General features: G+C 47.4%; 1 protein-coding gene across 3 annotated transcripts in view; it reads left to right on the top strand.

The window, feature by feature from the left end:
• Positions 1-4,363: 4,363 nt before the first annotated feature.
• The window catches only part of LGI2 (leucine rich repeat LGI family member 2), a 31,875-nt gene continuing 21,510 nt past the window's right edge, over positions 4,364-14,728 (top strand). For 2 of the 3 annotated variants that reach the window (XM_067735655.1, XM_067735653.1), the window contains exons 1-4: positions 4,364-4,567; positions 6,491-6,562; positions 7,548-7,619; positions 9,594-9,665. In XM_067735655.1, coding sequence (XP_067591756.1) covers positions 4,371-4,567; positions 6,491-6,562; positions 7,548-7,619; positions 9,594-9,665 — 413 coding nt within the window. In that variant the 5' untranslated portion in view covers positions 4,364-4,370. The remainder of the gene's footprint in view (positions 4,568-6,490; positions 6,563-7,547; positions 7,620-9,593; positions 9,666-14,728) is intronic. The other variant, XM_067735654.1, reaches the window with a different exon arrangement.

Below are 14,728 nucleotides of genomic sequence, written 5' to 3'. Positions count from 1 at the left end.
ATCCACAGGCGGCTCTTCAAGAACATGACTGAATTCAAGAGGCCAGCCTGGAGCAGATTCAGAACGAATTCCAGACTTGTGACACCCACTGAGTTTATGAAGCAAGGAAATGATGGGAAGCCAGAAACGGCATCTACATTTGACCAGCAGCCAACCACAAGAGTGGCTTATTAGGGTGATGTGGTCAAAGAGGGATTGGCAAACTCTTTGATTAAAAAACAAGAGAGAGACAAGACTCTGTTTTGTGTTATTTGGGGTTTTTTCCCCAGAGAATCCAATTTGTAGCCATTCAAACCAAGTGCCTTTGAGGTTTGGACGAATACGTTTTCTTCGGTTGTTACAGCAAGCATCAGAGCCAGTTAGATGTTAGTGAACGCTTTCCAAAGCTTAGAGCTCCGGTGAGAACACCAGCAAGGTGGGAGAGGGGGTTATTTGGAAAATGGGGGAGGGGGCTAAGAAGCATGAAGAAGTCTCTGAGATTCTTACAAGATTTACAGTTTGGTTTAGAATTTGAAGATTATGCTTGGTTTAAAAATAGATCCCCAAACTGCAGTATTCTTAGATTTGCAGTTTTCTGCAAGATTTCTGTGATTCCTTGCTGATTGCACCTGAGAGATATTTTCTCTTGAATGTCTTTAATGTTCTTATGTACAAAATGTCATTCATTCATCCCCTCATTCATTCATTCAATCAACCAACATTACATTGAGGGCTCACTGAGGGAGAATCAAGGTTTCATCTTGAAGATGTCCTACCCACCCCCCCCCCATCTCTTCCTTACCATTTCCACTGGTCCTCTAGCTGCCAACTCAGCATCGGCATGTGGATGGCTCATGGGCATTTCGGAGTCAACACTTCCAATACCAAACCGTTGATACCTGTCTCCCAGCCAAACCTTCTCCTCTCCTAGGCTTTCTCATCTAAAGGGATGGTGTCTCCATCTACCCACTGGCTCCAGTCAAAACCTGGGAGGAGGCATTTTTGACTTTTCCTTCAACTTCATGCCTAAATCCAACCCAGCACCTAGTAGGCTCTGAATCAATACTGACTTAATGACAGGTGGTTGAATGAGAGTGAATGAATGAACAACGTTTTGAGCTGCCTACACATGCTCCTCCAGCCTGTGCCATTTCATCTCCCATAGGAATGTGTGCTCCTGCCATGGAGATGCAGCTTGAGTAACCGTACATATGAACAAGGATTTTTACATTTTGAAAAACTTGCTATTTCCTGGAAACAGATTGTGTCTCTCTGATTGTCTATTAAGTTTTTTTTTTTTTAACCACTGAAGATCTTGGAATCAAACCAAAGTAATCTGCATTTCCATTTTTATATCTTAATTTATAAACTGCACCTTATAATTTACAAGCATTCACTTAGTGTCTCTAACAGAGATGAAACAAATACCAACCATGCCAACTATACCACCCAAGTCTTCTCTCTGCACCCTTCCTATCAGGAACTTTCTAGTTTTTCAGGTTGGAGGGAATGGGTTGGAGCTAGACCTAGCTTGGGGAGGGTAAGGATAGAAGTAATAATGATATGTCACATTTATTTAGGGAAGAAAGAGGAAGGTCTCATTATACCCATTTTATAGATGATAAAATATAGGCTGGAGATAGGAGTGACATGACCAAGAAGGTTTGCTTATGAGTGATGGAGCCAGGCCTAGAATCTGCACCTCTGGAATTCTTCATGCCAAGGGTCTTTCTAGGATACTAGATTAGGATCTCTCCACTTTGGCACTGGTGGTATTTTGGGCTGGATCATGCTTTGTTGTGCATTGCACGATGTTCAACAGCATCTCTGGCCTCTACTTATTAGATGTCAGTATCACCCACCCCACTGTGACAACCAAAACTTTCCCCAGACATTGTCAAGTGTCACCCCTGCTTGAGAACCACTGTGCTAGCCTGTGCCCTTGTCCTTGATTAAAATGGAGGCACAAAGGTTAGGAAAATTCATCCCCTTTCACTGCCTCTCACACCCCACACCCCACCCGTTCCCTCCAGTCCCAGGGTTTATCTGAGATTTGCCCTGTCCACAATATCACACAGATCTCTGAACAAATACCTAGTACCTCTTGTGTGGCATTGGATCCTTTATAGTCTTGATCACGTTTAGCTCCCAAAGGTGCATACAACTATCCCATTTTACAGGTGAGGAGACTGAGGCATTGAGAGGTCATAACTTGCCCACAATTATACAGTTAGTAAGTGGCAGTCTGGGCTGCAAACCCACAGCTCTGGGGACAGAGAGTTTACCTTACCCACCCTTTTCTCCTTGCTCCTCTTCAACACAGCTGAGAACCTTTGCCTGGGTCAGCAGGAAGGCACTGTGTTTGAGAATCCCCGCACCCTCCTCTCCATAAAGCAGTAGCCCATCTCACTTACGGCAAACATCTTTCAGGATGTGCAGGACACACACCCATGATTGTGGGTTCATGTGCCTATCACCCTCTCCAGACCGTGGTTTGCGTCCTCAGTGCCAGCACTGGGCCTTGCTGAGTAAGGCATGTGGGCAACGCATGTCCACACAGCAGTGAAGGCTACGCACAGCAGCCAGCTCTGGCGTAGGATTCTCCTGGCTGTGTCCTGTGCGACCCTGGGCAAGAGAAAAAACATCTCTGAGCTGAGTTTTCCCATCTATAAGATGGGAAGACCCATTTCTCAGGGCAGATGTGAATTGTGTGATGATAAGTGTACACTGGTTCCCACGGATGCTAGGTGCTGGCTAAATGGTGACCTGCAACGAATGTCAACTCCCTCCATGAAGTTACCTGCCACAAACTGACTTTCGATTCCTGAACCCCTTTTGGTCAATGTGTGACCCCCCCCATGTAGCCACGTGGGGTTACTTCTTCAGGGCTATATGCCCAGCTAGACTTCAAGCTCCCTGAGAATAGGACCTGTCCCTTTGTTCCCCTGCCCCCTCCAACCAGTGGCCAGCCATACGTGCTCCAAATGACTGCTGAAGGAGTCTAGTATTGGTGATTCCTACAGTAATAATAACCTTTTGCATCGGTCACTGCCTTTTCGGGGTATAGCTTAACATATGAAATGGTTTTCCTTGGTTAGTAGCCTGATGATGGGCCCTTGATTCCCCACTCTGAGCAGCCCTGGTTTTTAGCCATTTTGATTCTGCTTTGGCCATTTTCTTTGATTTCTCCAGTTCACACTACCTTGTGGTAAGATTCAAGCTCCCTGCACCAAAGGTGCGGAGAGAAGAGGGGCCCAGTAGGGCCTGGTTACCAATCCCCAGCCCAGGCTCTCATCCCCATCTCTCCCCAGCCATTTCCTCCTTGATCACCGGCCAGTTACTGATGCTTTCGGTGCCTCAGTTTCCTAATTCGTAGATTAGGACCTGCCTCAAAGGGTTAGAAGATTAAATGTACAGAGCCTAGAACGTATCACACCATTGATCTCTATTAACAATTGCCCCCTGTCCTTTAACTGGGGTGAGTGCGGAGCCTAGTGAGCCGCCGAGGGAGGGAGAGCTGGTACGGGCGTTTGAGCTCTGCGGCAAGCAGGCGGCAGGCCCCAGAGCAGCCGGGCGCGCACTGCCGTAGCAGCTTTGCTTGCCTACATGCCTTCAGGAGGGAAAGGGGGCCGGCTTCAGTGAGCCCAGGGCGCTGTGGGCAGGGAGCCAGCCCCATCGCGCACCCCAAAAGACAAGCAAAGCCATGCCCGCTGAACTCAATGGCAGCATTCACGTCCTTTAAACATTAATAAAGGCTGCTCAAAATTCCGTACTCTTCAAAGACCCGGGACAAAGTCTCCCTTCCCAGTCATCAAGCCAGTTCCCCAGGCTCTACTCTTTCCGCCGCCAGCCTCTCACGTTTTGGCCCGGCTAAAAGGAGCCTAGTGTCTCCCCCAAATTATTTCGAGCCGGTGGAGGGACTGCGGGCTTCTGATCCCCAACCGCTCGGCCAGGTCCACAGAGGGTCTCCGTCCAGGCCGGCTCCTCCCCTAAGGTCACCCAACTTTCTCCTCTCTCCGTAGCTCCTGGGAAGGGGCCGGGAGGGGCCGGCGGGGCGCGGCGGGGGGCGGCGCGAGGCCCCCTCCCCCGCGGGCGGGCGCCCGCCCCGCATTATTCATTGGCCAGAGCTGGCTGCGGGCTCGGGTGCTGATGTCAGGCGGGCGCGGGCGAGGCCCGGGCGCTGGTGGGGGGGCGCCGAGTGGGGGTGACGGCCAGCATGCTGCTCGGCTGCGGCTCGGCCTCCCACACCCGCGGCGCCCTAGTCCTAGCCAGCAGCGGCGGCGGCGGCGGCGGCGAAGCAGCGAGCGGCGCCCGCGTCTGCAGCGGCGCGGAGTCCGAGCGCGCGGCGCGGCAGCGGGGTTCGCGGCCGGGGCGGGGACCGGGGACGCGGCATGGCGCTGCGGCGGGGCGGCGGCGGGGCGCCGGGACGGCTGCTCTTGCTGCTGGGAGCCGCGTGCCTGATCCCGCCGAGCGCGCAGGTGAGGCGGCTGGCGCGCTGCCCCGCCACTTGCAGCTGTACCAAGGAGTCCATCATCTGCGTGGGCTCCTCCTGGGTGCCCAGGATCGTGCCGGGCGACATCAGCTCCCTGTGAGTGAGTGGGACCCCGGCAGCCCCTGCCCCGTCCTGCCCCACCCGGCGCCCGCCGTCGCCCGGGAGTTGCCTCTGGCGCCGGGACAGCGCGACCCTGACCCCACTTCCCGGCCCCTTCCTTTGCGTTTGGGTTGGGGCGCGCGGTGGGACGTGGGTTGGAGTCTCGGGCCCCGGGGAGTATGAGGGGAACCCGAGATCCAGAGTCTGGGAAGCCAGACAAGTCCCTGGGGCAGTGTTTCTCAAAGTCTGGCCCGCGGGCCACCTGCATCAGATCCACCTGGGGGGGCTTGTGCCAATGCAGATTCCGGGGCCCGCACCGAATGATGCAGGGTCCGAGAGCGGAGCCTTGGAGTCTGCGTTTGGCCTCCCCAGGTGATTCTGAGGTGCATTAAAGTTTGAGAGGATGTGTGTTGGGGGTGGGAAGGTTGTGTGGGGGGCTTGTGTATGCAGCCGAGCATGACTGGAGCGCTTGCAGAGGAATGAGGCCTCACCGTCCCTCCTGAGGTCTGGGGCTGTGGTTTACACGGTGCCCTCCTCTGGACCTGTCCACACTGCAGGTGGGGCAGTACCTGGGAGAAGGCATGTCACCTCTAGAAGTGGAGATGCCGCCGCATGTGGCCCGGAAGAGGGAAGCACAGAGGACCTGGCGGAGCATTGGGGAATGTGGGCATCCAGCCCAGAGGGCAAGTGCTGGGAGTCAGCCGGACTCCTTGCCCTGAGCTCATAAGGGCTTCTTGCCCCCCTCCTCACCGCGTGTTGTGCTGGCTGCTTATTCAGTGCTGGAGGAACGGACAGGAAAGGGCTTCCCATTATTGGTCCACCTGCTCAGGGGCTTTCAGCCTGGCCTCACACAGCCACTCAAACCACATGGCCAGCTCTCATAATGGCTGGGGAAGGGGCTACTGGGCAATATCTTCACTGCCGGGAAATGTTTCCTGCTGAAATGACTCCCACATCCAGGCCAAGGTGCTGGGTGATGCCCACTCCATCGTAGAGGCAGGGATTCCCATGGGGCAGCAGGGGGTTGCTCTCACTTGCTCTTGTGCTCCACTTCCGTGTCTCCACCCCAGGCAAGGCGCTGGGGCCTGGACCCAGGAGTGAAGGGCTTCCTGTTTGCATTTATAGGCAGTCAGGAGAGTCTGGCTGAGCAGAAACAGAGGGCCTGTTTGACGCCTAATATTGCTAAGTCGGGTGACATGGAGCATTCCAGAAATGAGAATTCCCCTGGTTAAATCCCTTAGACCAGCAGCTGCTTAACGGATCTGCATATTAACTGAAATAATTCTGAAATGATGTATTGAGGTCCTACTGCGGCCAGAAAGGATAGGGGCCCTGGTGGCTAAAATAGTCAGGTTCCTTGTTCTGATTGGCCGTTAACTCTGGCAGATGGCGTGGCCTCCCACCACACATTCAAGTTCAGGTGTCTCTGGGTTGTTTCCCAAGGCTCTCACGGTGCATTTAATCAGAAGTGCTCTGAGCGACTTTCAGAGATGTGCTCCCAAGGGGAACACTTAATCCTACCCTTGAGTTTCGTCGGCCAACACTAATGCTGTGTCTACACGAACAGAATCATGGGCAGAGGTGAAGGAATTATCCGTCTTCAGCTAGGGCCTCCTGTAGTTAAGAAAAGGAAGTGAGGGGTTATTGATATAAACCGGCTGAGATGATGTCTATGCAAGGAGCTAGACTGATAGTAACGGTTTCTGTTATTCAGTCCAGTTTTCCTATTGATCCAGTTCATTGGAAAATGGCTGGACTCATCTTGTTCTTACTCCTGAGAAGAACCTGGCCAACCATTTGAAGCCTCATTCCTGAGTGGAGGAGTTTAAAGCACAGGTAGAGGATAAGGCTTCTCGTCCACCTTGCCCGGCACTTCCTCAAAGCAACCTAGTCCTTGTTTTGTTCCTCTCTTGCCCGTAGGAGCCTGGTAAATGGAACGTTCTCGGAAATCAAGGACCGAATGTTTTCTCATCTGCCTTCCCTGCAGCTGCTGTGAGTATGGGAAGTCCTCTCTGGAAATGGCAGTCCTGGAGGTGCGGTCCTGGGAAGAGCCGTCTCTGTCTCTTGGGTATCAGTCCTTCCCAAGATACCCAAACTCCACAAGTAAACTGTGGCTGGCTCTTAGTGTTTACTTGCCCTGTTGTGTCCCCACTGAGCTGAGTCCCCAGTGCGCAGTGTCCTTTCCTTCTTTCAGCACATGTTTTCCTCAAGGGCTTTATTTATTTATTTATTTTAACATCTTTATTGGCGTATAATTGCTTTACATTGTTGTGTTAGTTTCTGCTTTATAACAAAATGAATCAGCTCTATGTATACATATATCCCCATATCCCCTCCCTCTTGTGTCTCCCTCCTACCCTCCCTATCTCACCCCTCTAGGTGGACACAAAGCACCAAGCTGATCTCCCTGTGCTATTCGCTGTTTCCCACTAGCCATCTATTTTTCATTGGGTAGTGTATATATGTCAATGCCACTCTCTCACTTCTTCCCAGCTTACCCTTTCCCCTCCCCGTGTCCTCAAGTCCATTCTCTACATCTGCATCTTTATTCCTGTCAAGGACTTTACTGTAGATGCCATCGCCCATATCCAGCAACTGGGGACATGATTACATTGAATTATGACCTGAATTTCACCTAAACGTACCATTTCCCAAACACCTCACTTTAAAAGAGAACCTCCATTTTTAACCTCTAAATGTTATTATGGAAATAGGAGCTCTCAGGTCATATTTACTGAGACCCGTAGGGAAGAAAGGTGAAATAATGGGGGTGACCAGAAAATCTGGCCAAAGAGAATCCACTTGCCATTGTCCATCAGTGTCTGAGTCAGGTTGCACACCGAATGGGCCAGTTTTACACTGAGAAGAGCCCGTGTTTGCCCACGGATCAGAACATAACAAAAGAAACAGAAATGGCTTCACTCTGTGACTCAAATTTTACACTTCTGCATTGAAACCTAATGTCTCTTCTTTTCAGATTGCTGAATTCTAACTCATTCACAGTCATCCGGGATGATGCTTTTGCTGGACTGTTTCATCTTGAATACCTGTAAGTTTTGTGCTTTGTCTATTTGCTGAGCGTTTGGTATGTCAGTGAAATGGCTGTATTGCTTTCCAAGCTGGGACAGCATCTCTTAGAGAGCTTAAGGGTGGAGAAGATTCAGAAAACCCCATTCTGTTTTCAGCGCTGACCTTTTATAGTTTACTTGTGTATAAACATGCTGAGACAGGAGGAGGTTGGAGCCAAAGAGGGGGAAAGGAAACAAAGAAGGAAAGATATTCACTCATTCTCTGCTGACATTTAATTTGTCATGTCATAAGCACAATTGGAAATTATATTGGATATTTTTACCTCTCAAAGCTAGACATGGATTTGCTGATCAGCCAGAAATGAAGCTGAAGGATTCTGAGGGTTACATACTTTTAAGAAAGTCTCCCTGTTTGGGGATACAGCTTCACGTTTTTAGTTTACCTGTCCTATATCCCGTTTGCAGTGTCTCCTGTGAGCTGCAGCTGAGGGTCTAATTTTGTTTTTTCTCCTTTAAAATAAAGGTTATTTTTCCCTTTTCAGTTGTGCATTTTTCCCCCGCAGCAATGCCTGCCTCTGATTTCTGCCTCTTCACACTTTCAGGTCATCTCTTTTCCCCTTAAGTTCTTCCACCCTTGTCTTCTGTCACTTTGTAATAATATTAATCCTGCTATCAGATGGGATTTCCTTACCTAGCATTCAGGGGCATTTTTTAAATCCGTGTCTCTGCTTTCTTATCTGAGGTTAACAGGCAGATGTTGGAATTCTAAGTACATCCTGGGTCTAAGAAAGCTCTCTGCTGATTTCCTGTCCTCAGGAAAGATGTCTCTGGAGAAAGTCTTTCTTCAGAGGATACATAATACGGGTACTCTCATAATACTTGATAGTCTATGTAACCTGGGAAGAGTGGTCAGGCTGAAGTGCTAGGCCAACTAGGTTCTATCAGAGCACATCAACAGCCGATGGAGGCGGTGAACAAAGAACCATCCATTCTCTCTTTCAAGCAGTACATCTTCCTGTCAAGGTTACTGTGAGGAGGAAGTTCGCTTCTCAGCTTATACTGAAGTCTATTACTGAATAGACCCCGATTTAAAAAAAAAAAAAAAAACAGGCACCGGATCATTCTCAGTCTACGAATCAAGAACTGTTTCACTAACGAAAAACATCATGTTGCAAAGTCTCCCTTGGACCATCTCATCAGAGACTTTCTTACATTTGAAGAAATGTGATGCCGTAAACGAAAATTTAGTTCTCTGTGGCCCTAGGGAATAGTCCTAGTGCATTCACTTCATGTATTTCCCATTTTAAAGCGTGGCTGGAGTTATTACTGCAAGGTCCTGTGTGCAAGCCCTAAGACATCTTAGCACAGAGAAAGAAGTGTGGCCCATGCTCAACTTCCTTATACTTTCTATTTCCAAGTAGCCTAGAGATCTTGAGAATATCCTTGCCTTGTCACCCACTTGTTCAGAGATGACACTGTGTAGGACATGATGAACTCAAGCTTGCTGGAAGCCAAGCTTAATGGAATTCTCCCTGGGCAAAGACTTTAATATGAAGAGGTAAAACAATGGGCTCCCTTCAAGGGGCAATGATGTTAACAGAAGTATTATAGCCAGGCACTGTGAAATGTAAGAAGGTTGGAGGGGGGAGGATGTCTGGAAGTGTTCCAGTCTTGCGGAATTTGAGAATATCTTGCCTTTGTGTAGGGCTTTCTTCTCCTTTCCCGCCCAAGATGTTTTTACCCATGCTGCCAATCCTGACTTTGAAGACTTCCAGGCTGCTTCTGGAAGGAGTGCAAAGCACGCTTGTGTGGAGGCACTCTTGCACACACACCCAGCTCCCACTTGGAATCTGGTATAGCTGACTGAGCCTTTGGAGATGAATTTCTGAAATTTATAAATGCTTTTAGATTTCATTCTGAAAGCATCCCAGTATCGTTTTTTCGAGATATTAAGCAGAGAAAATTCAGTTTAATTATATGGCTGTTCTCCTTAGGTTCATTGAAGGGAACAAAATAGAAACCATTTCAAGAAACGCCTTCCGTGGCCTCCGTGACCTGACTCACCTGTAAGTCCTGTGAAAAGTGTTGTAAGCCCTATTTAATGTGTAGAGTGAGGGTCACTTCCCAGTGCCTCTCTCTTTCTTGACTGTTTTCTACATATTGTGATAGCTTCTGAAGGAAACTCATTGCCAGATTGCCCGAGCAGTTTCTGTATTGTCGATCAGACACCAGCCCATTGTGATCACTCACACACTCGGCTTTCTTATCTTCTCCGTCCTTCCGAATTGCCGTTATGGTCCATATGACTGCATGTGACAGGAGCGCTCTGAGCTGGGAGTGATGGACGAGGTGGGAAGGAATGGAACATGTATCATACACCTACTCTGTGCCAGGCCCTGGGCTGAGTGCTCACTAAGCCTTCTCTTCTTTATATTTCACCATAATCTGTGAGTCCCCATTGTACAGATTTGGGAACTGAGGCTTACCTGACTCATTGAAGAATGTTGAATGGAGGATCAACATTAGGGTGAAGTAGAATAGAGACGTTTTTGTGGTTCCTTTAATTTGGATGCAAATAGCTTTTCTTTTTTTTATGTTGGATTAATCTGTGGTTTAAGCTAAGCTCTCTGGGTTCTTTAATAGCTTTCTGGAGGAAAAAATTAAATTGATTTGAATTGGCATATCAAATAAAGCAAGCACACACACTTAGCAAATTTAGAAAACTGGAAGAATAGTGCCTGTGCTTATGAAAATGCGAACATCGTCATTGTCTTGGCAGGAGCAATTTATTAACCGTTTGCACGCTAGAAACTTTGTGTTGGAGTAGGATAACATCGGATAACATATCCCGTCTCCATAGTCAGCTTATCTGTGGTAAAAAGACAATTGGGGAAGTTAGAGGGCTTTGAGTAGGGGTATTAGGCAGGGTGGCAATACCTCCAGGGTGTGTAACCGAAACCGATACAACATCTAAGGAGATAATCATTCCCATCAGACCCTGGTAGAGGCAAAGGTGTCTGTCAGGAGGCTCAGTAAGCACTTGATTCTGGAATGCTACCGATCTCGGAAGTCCTGCCTAAGTTACAGCTTGTAGAGTAAGGAGATGAGGGAGTGGAAATGGGAGTCTCTAAACATCTGGAGCAGCACAGCCGATCCTGGACAACATCAGACTCTTATTGGCATCATTCCTCCATGTTTTCTTTCCTTGCTATAAAAGTCTTGATTGTTTTTTCAGATTCAACCTAGATGCCAAATCCCCACGTTCTTGTAGGGGCGAAGACAATGGGCTTTGAGTCACAATAGACTCGAGTGCAAATCTCAAGGCCACCATTTGTTAGTATTACTTAGCCTTTTCCGAGCCTCACTTTTCTCATCCTTAAAAATGGGGATGGTTATACAGACCTCATAAGATTGCCGCACGTAGTGGGTTAGTGCTTGCTTGCAAATCATCCGGCCCATTATCCACGGTAAATGTTCAAGGTCTGGTTGGCGTTGTTATCATCATCATCGTCATCGTTCACAACAATAGCATCATTCCCTCCCTCCGCTAATGAAGAAGCCTCGGTTTTTTCCAGGGGCTGCTGAGTAGCCTTGGCAGTTTGGGTGGCTAGACAGGGTCTGCTAGGAAGACAACTGTGGGGGTCTGGAGAAGAACAGCTGTGGCAAGACAAATCCAGTTCCCAGAAGTCAGGAATGAAGGGCTTTGTTTTTGAGCAAAGGCTCTGGGCAGATTATACGCCTAAAGTAAAGCCCGTGTGACTGGTTGAGTTCGCCCAGATGTCAACTTTCATCGGACCAGTTGGCTCTGGGGCCTTGGTCTGAAAACAGATGTAAATATGCAGGTATTGTGCATATGTATTTGCATATCTTTGTGCATGTGGGCCCTTGGGTACATGGACTTCTATTCACGTGTGCACATAACTGTGTGTATATGCTTGCACATTTGCACGTACAACCATATGCTGTGTATCACCCATATGTGTGCAAGAGGCACCTCCTTGTCCGTGTGACATGCAGGGGGCACACACAGAGGGAACAAAGGAGTCCTTTGTTTGGGTCCAGAGCGCATCTGATGCATTAGAGGAGATGTAAGCCCATCCAGTGTGTGTTCCCATCCCACAGTCAAGCCTATGGGGCCCGCCTCCCCCCAGCTCTCCAGCTCATTTCCCTGAATGTGCCCACAACACTGGGCTCTCAGGGCGCCCCTGTGCACACCCAATTCACCCCATTACTGGGCCTTTCCCTTACATCCTTTCCCTTGCCCAGGATACGGTTTCTCCTGCCCATGATCTCCTGGAATCCACCTTTTCCTTCACGGCCCAGATTAAGTTCTGTCTTTTCCTTGGATTCCTGATCTCCCCTCCACACCTCTTGCAGCCCTCCTAGCTGATTCCACACAACCGGCACTTGGCTGTAGACACTGGCCATATTGGTTGGTGCCGTTTCACGGATGTTAGTTTCATCTCCCCAGCTGTGTTGAAAGCTCCCTGAGGGCAGGGCCCCTGCTGATCTTCCATTAGCTCTGCTCTTCCCCCAGGGTCTCACACAGGGCTAAGCCAGCAGGACATTCTTTCTGATTCACTGACTGACCAATGAGTTACTAAGCTGGGTTTTCCATATGTGCTCTACTGCAGGGCAAGTCTTATGACTTTTAAAGTTGACTCCTCTGGGCTGGAGATGTAGGTAGTAATAAAAACATTTAATACACTGTTGAAAGAATGAACTGATCCTCCCAGCCCACCCCATCCCCTTCTTTTTGTAAACTTCTAAGCAAGGAGAACACATCAGCTCTCTAAAGTTCACTCCTGTGCTTAAGGAAGTAACTATCTGGAAGTTGCTTGTTTTAAGTATCTGCTTTTTTACCTTTATGAACTTTTCCAACACCTGCAGACTCACATCCATAGGTAAAGAAACATAGATCAGGTTTCAAAGCATTGAAGGAGCAGTGCCAATCTGTAACTAAAATCTAGGACATTTGTTTTCCAGCGGTCCCACAAAGCCCAAGGGACCAGTTGCTGTTAAGTAGTTTTAGAAATGAAGTACCATGAACTTGTACACAAAATGAAGTGGAAAGTGAGATGTTATGCGCGGAGTCTGGGCGGGGTAGGGGCGGGCAGTCCATCTAAATCATTCAGCTTTCCGAAATCTAAATTGAACACTTGGAACAGTTACTAAACATTCAGCTTTTTTTCTTTTGGCCTTGACCATTCCGTATATGCTTAGCACTTCAATCCAATGCGTTTCAATTCACTAAAAATGTTTAGCTAAACTAGTAACCTTTAATTAGCTAAAAATATTGTACTTTACTTTCCAGAAAAAGTGACTAGCAGCCAGAAAAAAAAAAAACAAAACTGTCTCCTTTTTAAATTTCAAGAAACAACTTCTAGAGAACGTTCAGTCTGATTACAGTCTGTAGTCTATAATCTACAGTCTGTAGTTACGATTTCAATCTGTTCGGCCTGTTTTCCAACATGTTTAAAATTGTACCAATAAATCATTTAGGAAAGGAAGGTAAAATAATACATGAAATTGTATGTTAATCCATTCGTGGTTAACTGGATGGGAAAAGACATAATTTAGAAACTATAGGTCTCCCTGTATTCCGTTGCTCTCACTCAGCAAGAATGTTTGGATTTAAAATGGGCACAAACTTTCTACCCTAGTTGACTCTAAGGAGGAGCACCCTTTCGTTCCTACTTCTGGGATGGGTCATTATGATGCTACAAAAGATTAATTTCCTATATATTTTTAAAGAGGTTGGTGCTGAATTGCCTACATGGGGATCATCATTTATATGTTTTGCTGTTTGTATACTCAAATGTATAAAAGAAAACAAAAGTCAGCATCAGTTTTTTGGCTGACTCACATTAGGGCATGATGCCTGGGAGAAATCAGACTTGATGTACGTCATTTCAACACCTCTCATCTTTCTACGTCAGCAGCCCAGCACCATGTACATTCGTCTTCAGCAGGATGATGACAGGGCACTGCATAATCCTGAATCATCAGAGAAAGCATTGATGATGTTTGTTCAAGTCTGCTTCCTGGAGATGGGGGGTAGATTAAGACATTTTAGAAAGATCTCCAACACTAAGAGCAAAAATACAAAATATGGTTTCTGGTCAACCTTAATTAATGAGAAAATGAAATTGATCACAATCAGTCATTCCCTAAACATTGTGGTTCACTGAGATTTTCTATTATCATTAGTGTTAGAGCTGAGATTCTTTATGTAAAAGAGTATTTACATAAAGTAGATACTATTTTTTAATAGTCACAAGTAATAAAATTCACTTAGATGCCCCATGAGGGAACTTCTTAGGATAAGACTGTACATCTATCTTTTTATCATTCTCATTTTAGTGCTTAAGTCATCCATTCAGAAAGACTTTACTGAGTACCCACTATGTGCCAGGCACTGTTCTAGATGAAAGGGATACAGATATGGACAGACAAAAATCTCTGTCCTCGTGTTGCTTATGTATAGGGAGAATGCAGAGTCAGTAAACAAATAGATGGATAATTAATATATATTGTATGCTAAGTGACAGTAGTGCAGTGGAGATCAACAGGGCATGGAAGGGAGTTGTGTAGAGATCAGGGAAGGTGGTGAAAGTGGAGGACAGACCTAAAGGAGGCGATGGATGAACCACACCTAGGGCGAGAGCGTCAGGCAGATGAACACCGAGTTCAGAGAACTTGAGCTGGGAGTGTGACTAGCCTGTGTGAGCAATAGCAAAGGAGCCGGTGTGGGTGATCTGAATCCTCAGAGACTCAGTCCCACAGGTAAGTGGGAACGGAGGTAACTAGACAATGGAGGGCCTTGGGTGCCATCAAAGGGACTTTGACTTTTATTCTGCGAAACGTGAGATGCCATCTGAGGATGATTAACGTGTATCAAGAGCTTAATCAATGCTTGTTTTAAAAACAAAACAAACAACGGACATTGTATGCTCCAGGATCTATAATGTTATCTTTGTATAACTAAACTCATTTCTTTATCTCAGTATCAATGACCAAAGCCAGAAATTGAACTACCTTTTGCTAAAGAGGTTTAGAACTCTGTTTTAAGTCACTTGCTTTATTTAAGGGACTTCAGAGGGATAGGACATGAAGATAATAACCACAT

Source organism: Pseudorca crassidens, chromosome 4, assembly GCF_039906515.1.
Source record: "Pseudorca crassidens isolate mPseCra1 chromosome 4, mPseCra1.hap1, whole genome shotgun sequence".
Taxonomy (NCBI): Eukaryota; Metazoa; Chordata; class Mammalia; order Artiodactyla; family Delphinidae; genus Pseudorca; species Pseudorca crassidens.
This window is presented reverse-complemented; position numbering and strand designations above follow the sequence as displayed.